The sequence below is a fragment of the Scylla paramamosain genome, chromosome 19 (genome assembly GCF_035594125.1).
Source record: "Scylla paramamosain isolate STU-SP2022 chromosome 19, ASM3559412v1, whole genome shotgun sequence".
NCBI classification, from domain to species: domain Eukaryota; kingdom Metazoa; phylum Arthropoda; class Malacostraca; order Decapoda; family Portunidae; genus Scylla; species Scylla paramamosain.
Window position 1 is genome coordinate 22,663,642 of NC_087169.1, and position 10,000 is coordinate 22,673,641.

At 43.3% G+C, this 10,000-nt stretch overlaps 1 protein-coding gene across 2 annotated transcripts in view; it reads right to left on the minus strand.

Moving 5' to 3' along the window:
• Nucleotides 1-10,000, minus strand: part of LOC135109936 (zwei Ig domain protein zig-8-like) — a 46,005-nt gene that overhangs the window by 9,609 nt on the left and 26,396 nt on the right. For both annotated transcript variants that reach the window (XM_064021849.1, XM_064021850.1), the window contains exon 2: nt 3,185-3,255. In XM_064021849.1, the coding sequence (XP_063877919.1) occupies nt 3,185-3,233 (49 nt within the window). In that variant the 5' untranslated portion in view covers nt 3,234-3,255. The remainder of the gene's footprint in view (nt 1-3,184; nt 3,256-10,000) is intronic.

Below are 10,000 nucleotides of genomic sequence, written 5' to 3' on the forward strand. Positions count from 1 at the left end.
TCCTTAAACGCTCCTCCTCCTCCTCCTCCTTCTCCTACCTCCTATTCGTCCCATGGCACCTATAACTACCTTCCTCCTCCTCCTCTTCCTCCTCCTCTTCTCACGCTCCACGGCCCATTGTCTGCTCATTGTGGAGCATTTGTTGATGGCGAAGTGGCCTCCTTGGAGCATTTATTCCTCAAACTAATGTTCTCATTATGCCGAGTAAATTTTCAAAAATGCTCCGACAATCGGCCGCCCGCCTCCCAGCTTCACTTCTTCTCCTCCTTCTTCTTCTCCTTCTTCTTCTTCTCCTTCATCTTCTTTCTTTTCTTTTTGTTTTCTTCTTCCTTTCTATTCTTTTTTCTTTTCTTTTCTTATTTTTTTTCATCTTCTTATTCCTTCTCTTTTTTGTTTTTCTTCCTTTGTTTCTGTTGTTGTTGCTGCTGCTGCTGCTGTTGTTGTTGTTGTACAGATGCCTGGAGTCACTGATTCGCTGTTTAACGCTTAGACAACTGTCAGGTACTCTGAGAACACTTAAAAGAGCCTCTGTCAATAATATACAACATTGGGAAGAGCGGGAAGCATTTTAGAAAGACTTGGTGAAACGCGGCAGGCATTCCCCGTAGAGTAAGTGAAACGCGGGACGCAAAGACCGTAGAGTTTTTAACCGCGGCGAAATCTCAAAGGTCCTTTACAAATAGTACTCCAATTTCCACACTAATAATCAGATTAAAGTAAAATTTTCACCACATATATGTTACTTGTATACCTATCTTGTGACGAAATACCATTGAGTTTTGTCGATAGATGTTTGAGGTATGGTAGGTTTTACTTCGGATAGGGGTAGCATAGAAAACGTAGTCCTGTATCCACACTAATACTCAGATTAGGATAAGAATTTCAGCGAATATTTGGTGCTTGAATACGCATCTTGTGACAAAATAACAGTGAAATTTATCTATAGGTTTCTTTGAGATAATAATCAAATGGTTTGGCTAATCGATTAAGGTAAAGAGAGAGAGAGAGAGAGAGAGAGAGAGAGAGAGAGAGAGAGAGAGAGAGAGAGAGAGAGAGAGAGAGAGAGAGAGAGAGAGAGAGAGAGAATCTTATGTGTCATGTCATTCTCCATAAAATGAAAGATGAGAGTGTGTCTCTCTCTCTCTCTCTCTCTCTCTCTCTCTCTCTCTCTCTCTCTCTCTCTCTCTCTCTCTCTCTCTCTCTCAGGAAATATCTGGAACACAAACCATTTTCCTTAACACACACACACACACACACACACACACACACACACACAAACACAGCCGCCCAATCATCTTATCTACTCCCAAAATGACCAAAACTATAAAGGCGATGGAGGAGGAGGAGGAGGAGGAGAAGGAGGAGAAGGAGGAGGAGGAGGAGGAGGAGGAGGAGGAGGAGGAGACTGAAAGTGAGTAAGAAAAATGTATGAATAAAGAAGATTGACTTGTATTGAATGGTGAGAGAGAGAGAGAGAGAGAGAGAGAGAGAGAGAGAGAGAGAGAGAGAGAGAGAGAGAGAGAGAGAGAGAGAGAGAGAGAGAGAGAGAGAGAGAGAGAAGAGAGGTGATAAATTTAGAAACGAGGCGAAGGAATGAAGGAAAGAAATAAGGAAGGAAGCAAGGAAGGAAGAAAGGAAAGGAGAAAGAAACGAAGAAAAATGCTTAGATACTTCAAGTTAAATTAAGAAGGACAAGAAAAAAGAAGAAGCAATAAAGGAAGAAGGAATGAAAGAAGGAAGGAAAGGGAAGGAGGAGAAGGAAAGGAGATGAAAGACATAAAACCGAATCAAAGAAGAAAATGAAGAAGAAGGAGAAGGAGGAGCAAGAAGAAAAGAGGAAGAGGAATATCGAAGATGAGGAAGAAGAAGAAGAGAAAGAGGAGGAGGGAAGAGAGGAAAGATTACCACACAAACAAGGAAGAAGGAAGAAGGAGAGGAAAGGAGGAGAAGGGATGTAGATAACGGAGAAGGAAGAGGAGGAAAGAGGAAGATAAGAAGGAGAGAAGGAAGATGAAAAAAGAAAAAAAAAGAAGAATCAAACTAAGATAAATTCCTCTAATAAAACTCTTTATCTCTGTCTTCCTCCTCCACCTCCTCTTCCTCCTCCTCCTCTTACTCCTCTTCTTCTTCTTCCTCTTACTCCTCCTCTTCCATAAACGTTCTCTCATCTGCTCCATTTGGAAATTAGAAACGTTTTTTTTGAGAACGTTTTTCTCTAATCTCTCTTTACCAAATTTTTTTTATTATTATTATTTTCTATCTCGTTTTTTTCTGGTTTTCAAAATTCTGATCGTCTTTTATTTCCTTTTTTTATTGTTATGTTTTTTTATTGATTTTGGAAGAAGAGAGAGAGAGAGAGAGAGAGAGAGAGAGAGAGAGAGAGAGAGAGAGAGAGAGAGAGAGAGAGAGAGAGAGAGAGAATCCGCCATGTCAGCTTCCATTACTAGCTTTATTCTGTACTTGATTTGATTTCTCTCTCTCTCTCTCTCTCTCTCTCTCTCTCTCTCTCTCTCTCTCTTCGTTTCCATCAACTTTCTTTTTCCACTCCCATTCTTCCATTCTCTTCCTCTTCCTTCTTGTCAAACCTTCCTTCTTCCTCCTCCTCTTCTCTTCCTCCTCCTCTTCTCTCCTTCCCTCTTCTCCCTTCCTCCTTGCCTGCCAGTCATTCTTCCTCACTTTTCTAACGGCCATTCTCTCTCTCTCTCTCTCTCTCTCTCTCTCTCTCTCTCTCTCTCTCTCTCTCTCTCTCTCTCTCTCTCTCTCTCTCTTTCTTCTATCTCCGTCATCCTCTTTTTCCTCTTCTCCCTCCTCTGCGCCATCATCACTTGCACTCCTCCTCCTCCTCCTCTTTTTCCTTCTCCTCCTCCTCCTCCTCCTCTTCCTCTTCCTCTTAAAAGGAGAAAGGTAAATAGCGAAGATGTTTGATTTAGACAGGTGAGAGTTATTGAGGTAAAGATATGGGGTTGAGAGAGAGAGAGAGAGAGAGAGAGAGAGAGAGAGAGAGAGAGAGAGAGAGAGAGAGAGAGAGAGAGAGAGAGAGAGAGAGAGAGAGAGAGAGAGAGAGAGAGAGAGAGAGAGAGAGAGTACATGCAAACACAACCTAACATAAACAAACCAAGTTGTAAATATACCTCCTCCTCCTCCTCCTCCTCTTCCTTCTCCTCCTCGTCCTCCAGCCACTCACCTGCAGCCAGCACAGGAACTAGCAGTGTTGCCAGAGCAGAGAACAACATTACGACCCCTCTTCTTGTTTCTCTGTGGGGGAGAGACAAGAATGAGCTAGTGGGGGTTGTGGTGGTGGTGGTGGTGGTAATAGTTGAAGTGGTAGTGGTGGTAGTAGTAATAGTGATTTTCAGCTTGTGTTTCTGCTCTTACTACTACTACTATTACTACTACTACTACTACTGTGAACTAGGTACGTAGAATTTAAGTAACTGAAAAGACAGTATTACTATTATTATTATTATTATTATTATTATTATTATTATTATTATTAGTAGTAGTAGTAGTAGTAGTAGTAGTAGTGGTAGTAGTAGTAGTAGTTACCAGCCGTTTATAATTCTTACCTTTCTTGCCTCAGTAAAGATAACACAAAAAACAATAACAGAAAACAAAACATGAACAGCTGACTAAAGAAAACTCCTGCTTTTTAAGACAAACTGAAGAAAAAACTCAATTTCTAGTAACTATGACGGTAAGACCCAAATTAATCTCTTATCTAGACGTCTTATCACAATGTATACTCTAGTTAAGTCATGTCCTTTCCTTATCACGTTCAATTCTCTCTTGTGTACGATAATTTATGTTTACAAGGTACGATGAATGTGTTTCTTTAGCGTTTTATCTCCGTATGTATGTGTTTTTCCTTTTTTTTTTTCTTTTTTTCGTGTAGTGTTCATTTTCGCTTCCTTTTCCTCCTCCTCCTCCCTTTCTTCCTCTTCCTCCTCCTCCTCCTCCTCCTCCTCCTCCTCCTCCTCCTCCTCCTCCTCTTCTTCGTTCTCTCTTGTCAAGTTTGTGAGTTTAAATCTTAACTTTCCTTTTGTCTTTGTACTTTCTGTGTTTCTGTTATCGAGTGTTTGTGAGTTAGTGTGGCTTTGTTTACTCTCTCTCTCTCTCTCTCTCTCTCTCTCTCTCTCTCTCTCTCTCTCTCTCTCTCTCTCTCTCTCTCTCTCTCAAGATGGCGGAAGGTATGAAAAGTTTGTCCGATTCAGAACCAATATTACTTATCTGTTTGTCTCGATTTTGGCCCGACCACCACCACCACCACCACCACCACCACCACCACATTTCACGCCTAGCCTTCCTCTCAACAACACCGCCATTTATACCCATGACAGCCTCTCTCTCTCTCTCTCTCTCTCTCTCTCTCTCTCTCTCTCTCTCTCTCTCTCTCTCTCTCTCTCTCTCTCTCTCTCCTTTATCTTCATTTTCTTATTTCCTTTCTTCGTAAGTAAGCGAAAGAGGGAATATATTGATAAGAAATATATGAACTAAAGCAATAATCTTTATATCTCCTCCTCTTCCTCTTCATTTTCTTCCTCCTCCTCCTCCTCCTCCTCCTCCTCCTCCTCCTCCTCCACCTCCTTTTCCTCCTCCTCCAACTTCCTCCCAACCTTTTCTTGCAAGTTTTAATTTATTATGAATTCACCTTTCCCTTAGCTGCCTGAGAGAGAGAGAGAGAGAGAGAGAGAGAGAGAGAGAGAGAGAGAGAGAGAGAGAGAGAGAGAGAGAGAGAGCGTAGATGAGACCTTTTGTTACGTCGAACTGTTTTCATTTTCTCTCCCTCTCTCTCTCTCTCTCTCTCTCTCTCTCTCTCTCTCTCTCTCTCTCTCTCTCTCTCTCTCTCTCTCTCTCTCTCTCTCTCTCTCTCAAAGGCTCCACTTTTCGCTTAAGTAAATACATAAACACAACAAACAAACAAACAAACAAACATATTCAAGAGCAAAGTTTGTAGAGGTGAGTTTGGTATGAGAAAGAGAGAGAGAGAGAGAGAGAGAGAGAGAGAGAGAGAGAGAGAGAGAGAGAGAGAGAGAGAGAGAGAGAGAGAGAGAGAGAGACCTAACCAAAGAGAGATACACACACACACACACACACACACACACACACACACACACACACACACACACACACACACACACACACACACACACACACACACGGATCTTGCATATTTTTTTTAAGGTAAATTGCAAATGAAAAAATGACAAAAAATATGCACACCTTTGAAGATCTTGCTCATAATTATTAACGCCAGAATTTCTTTATTATTATTTGAGAAAGAAATTGTGCGAAAGAGAGAGAGAGAGAGAGAGAGAGAGAGAGAGAGAGAGAGAGAGAGAGAGAGAGAGAGAGAGAGAGAGAGAGAGAGAGAGAGAGAGAGAGAGTTGTTTTCATGAAAAATATATACTGCCACATATATTTTCATGAATATATAACTGGCTATAAATATGAAAGACACACACACACACACACACACACACACACACACACACACACACACACACACACACACACACACACACACACACACACACACACACACACACACACACATTCTTTCGACGGCTGAATGACTGAATATGATATCTAAGAGAGAGAGAGAGAGAGAGAGAGAGAGAGAGAGAGAGAGAGAGAGAGAGAGAGAGAGAGAGAGAGAGAGAGAGAGAGAGTGGTGACGTATCGGCCAACAGTCAAGAGTTACTGAACAACTTCAGGATATTGACAAAATCTTTCGATATCAAATAAGAAAACATTTCCTTTGAGATCACACACACACACACACACACACACACACACACACACACACAGAGAGAGAGAGAGAGAGAGAGAGAGAGAGAGAGAGAGAGAGAGAGAGAGAGAGAGAGAGAGAGAGAGAGAGAGAGAGAGAGAGAGAGAGAGAGAGAGAGAAAGCCTTGTCTTCCTCCCCATTAATCTTACTCTCTTGTTTGTGGCTTGTCAGAAAAAAAAGAAGAAAAACGACGAGAAGACAAGAAGAGATTTTTTTTTTCGGTCAAATTTCCTGTTTTTTCCCTCTCATCGTTATTTTTTTCCCTCCATTTAAACCCTAACGAGAGAGAGAGAGAGAGAGAGAGAGAGAGAGAGAGAGAGAGAGAGAGAGAGAGAGAGAGAGAGAGAGAGAGAGAGTAGTTTCTAGTGTTTTTTTATCTTTTTTTTTCCAGTATTGTTTTCTATCAATAAATTTATACAGCATTTTCTTTCCTGCTAAAAATAAACATCATGTACTTTTAAATTTTCGATTATTTTTTCCTTTTTTCCTTTTTTTTTTTTTTTTCATCATAATTTACCGAAATCTTGTGTGCGTGCGTGCCTGAGTGCGCGCGCGTGTGTGTGTGTGTGTGTGTGTGTGTGTGTGTGTGTGTGTGCGTGTGTGTGTGTCCATAGTGCCAATGTCGTGTCTTATAGCACTGTATCTTCGACCAGTTTTACCAACACCATTAGTAACTGTGCTACTTCATCCCCTCTCCCTCTCTCCACCACCACCACCACCACCACCACCACCACCACTACCGCCGTCTTAGCATGCATATGAGAACACCAGGATAAGTAACACAAATAGACGTTTTCTCGTTGCTTCCCTTGGTTTACAGCGCGCACTTTACACTCACAGTGAGGGTAAAGGAGAGGAGCCTGAATACTAAGGGTGACTTACTACTGCTACTACTACTACTACTAATGTTACTACTACTACTACTACTACTACTGCTGCTGATGATGCTATTACTACTACTACTACTACTACCACCACCACTACTACTACTACTAGAAAGAAAAAAAAAACTATTAATTTCAGGTTTTCACATTCAACTTACTACTACTACTACTACTACTACTACTACTACTACTACTACTACTACTACTACTACCACTACTACTACTACTACTACACTACTACTACTACTACTACTACTACTACTACTACTACTACTACTACTACTACTACTACTACTACTTAAGTTTCCCTAGTATTCGTAAAAATGCACACGAATATGGTACGCTCTCTCTCTCTCTCTCTCTCTCTCTCTCTCTCTCTCTCTTTCTCAAGTGGCAGGCTGGAATGCTCCTCCTTTGATCATTTGCAGTCTGGAAACATTTCCTGGAAAACACAAATCCAATGAGTGCATTCCAGTACCGCCACAAATCTTTCTCCTCCTCCTCCTCCTCCTCCTTCTCCTTCTCCTCCTCTTTGTTATATTTATTCTATTCGTTTTCTTCCTCCTCCTTTCATTCCTTCTGCTTCGGTTCATTCTGTATTCTACTTCACTTCCTTTCAATCTTCCTCCTCTTTCTCCTTCTCCTCCTCTTTCTCCTTCTCCTCTTTCTTCTCCTCCTCCTCCTCCTCCTCCTCCTCCTCCTCCTCCTCCTCCTCCCCCTTCTCCTCTTCCTCCTCCTCCTAATGCCAGCACGGAGTTCTATACTAAATGGAGGCTACCAACTTCTACACACACACACGCACACACACTTGCCCTCGCAGCCTCCCCTCCCTGCCTCCCTTTCACGCAATGGTTGGCTATAAAGTTATTTCTGGGTGGAATTTCAGCGTCATATACACGACTGCCCAGGGCGATACCGGCGGCGGCGGAGGAGGAGGCGGAGGAGAAGGTAGAGGAGGAAGCAGAGAAGGAGGAGGAGGAGGAGGATGAGGAAGAGAAGTATGATGACTAGGTCCCTTGAGAATGCAATGTTAGCGAAAGGCAGAATCACATCCAGCCTTAATATGAGCAAATGGAGCCTCGCTGGAATGCCCCTGTGGGAGGAGGAGGAGGAGGAGGAGGAGGAGGAGGAGGAGGAGGAGGCGTCAATGTAAAGCACGCCCTTGGGAGAGGAAGATTACAGAGGTGTACGTTCCCTTTGCTTTCATAAGTCTTGGGGGAGCTGAAGAGAGGAGAGAGATAATGAGTGAGATGCAGCTAAAGAAGACTAGAAGGAGGAGGACTGGTGGAGTAAGCTGGAAGGAGGATGACTGGAATGAAAGAAAGAGCAAGAGGTGAGCTGGAGAACGGGCTGGAGAGATAGTCTGAAGGAGGGGCTGGAAGGAGAGGCTGGAGTGGGCTGAAAGAAGTAGGGATCATGGACTGGAATGTAAAAGAGTCTGGAAAGAATGGCTACCAAAAAATGGTGCTGGAAAGAGGTCTGGAACTATGCCTGGAAATAGAAACTGGAGTGAGGAATGAAAAGCAGAGGAAATGGAGGAATGGGTAGGGAGGAAGAGTTTGAAAGAGGTCTGGAAGGCAGGAGAAGAGGAAGAGGACAAGAGGACAAGAAATTGGAAGGCAGAAAAGAGATCTACTGGAAGAATGAGGTCTGGAAGGATGAGGACGATAGGAACTGGAGGCACAGGGAAGAGAGATGTACTGGAATGAAGTGCAAAAAAAAGACGACTTCACTCTGGAACTCCCTGGAACATCATGGAACACTAAAACCAACTGGAGCACGCTGTAACACTTTGGAAACACTCTGGAAACACCCTAAAACGTCCTGGAAGCCACTCAAGCACTCATAAAGCCTCTGGAATCCCTTGGAAATACTCTGGAACTCTCTGTAACCCCCTTGAACCCTCTGGAACTCATGAAAACACTAAAATCCACTGGAACACACACAAAAAAACTGGAAACATTACTAGAACCTTCCTGGAAACCCTCTGGAACACAACGGAACACTAAAAAAAAACCATGGAAGCATCACTTCACCTCTCCTGGAAGCCCTCTGGAACACACTGGAACACTCTCGCGCCAGTAAGTGAGGTTGACTGATTAGATGAGTTAAATATTCATAGATAATAGATTTCTCCCGGGGGCAATTCACGCCTCGAGCCTTTGTGAGCGAGTGAGCGCGAGACGGGGTACGTGAACGCTGGAAACGCGAATAAGTGAGGGAGTGACAGTTCGCGATTATGTGAAGGCGAGAAGTTAGACCGCGGATACTGAAGGGAATTAGTGAGAGAGTGACAGAATGCGAGAGAACTGAGAGAGCGAATAAGCGAAGGAAAGGAATGAACGGCGGGAAGCATTGCACATTACACGACTCCTTCACTTTATAACTCCCTCGCGTGTCGCTCATTCCGCTTACTCACATTAGAGAGAGAGAGAGAGAGAGAGAGAGAGAGAGAGAGAGAGAGAGAGAGAGAGAGAGAGAGAGAGAGAGAGAGAGAGCAATAAATTAATGACACAAATTACATAATATTTCTCACAATTACGCGAGGAAGAGGAGGAGGAGGAGGAGGAGGAGGAGGAGGAGAGAGCAATATGTTAAAATGAAACAAGATGGTCTGACAACACGAGAGAGAGAGAGAGAGAGAGAGAGAGAGAGAGAGAGAGAGAGAGAGAGAGAGAGAGAGAGAGAGAGAGAGAGAGAGACTACGAGAGATAAACACATCCTGCTCTCTCTCTCTGAAAAAAAAATGTATAAAATTATTCTACCTCCTCCTCCTCCTCTCCTCCTCCTCCTCCTCCTCCTCCTCCTCCTCCTCCTCCTCCTCTTCCCCCCTCATATTCCCTCCCCTTTCCCATTTCCACCTCCAATATCACGAACACACCTTCCCATTCCCCAGCGAGTGTGTGTGTGTGCGTGTGTGTGTGTGTGTGTGTGTGTGTGTGTGTGTGTGTGTGTGTGTGTGTGTGTGTTTCTGTTATTGTCTGTTTTGTTCCTCTTGTGTGTTCCTCTTTCCTGTCTTTGTTGTTTGTATGATTCTCTCTCTCTCTCTCTCTCTCTCTCTCTCTCTCTCTCTCTCTCTCTCTCTCTCTCTCTCTCTCTCTCTCTCTCTCTCTCTCATTCCCTTCACCTTTACCTTCCCCTACAGTTCTCCCCTTATTCCTACGTCTCATAAATCTACCTCTATCTTTCCTTCCACATTCCACCACTCGTAAGTTAAGAGACAAACACAACACATGCTACGAGATATAGGCTGGTATTCAGAAACGGGGTGTCCTCTTACTACGGCTGTTTTCCAAGGCCACAGAGACGACAAGCCAGGTTTTCAGGG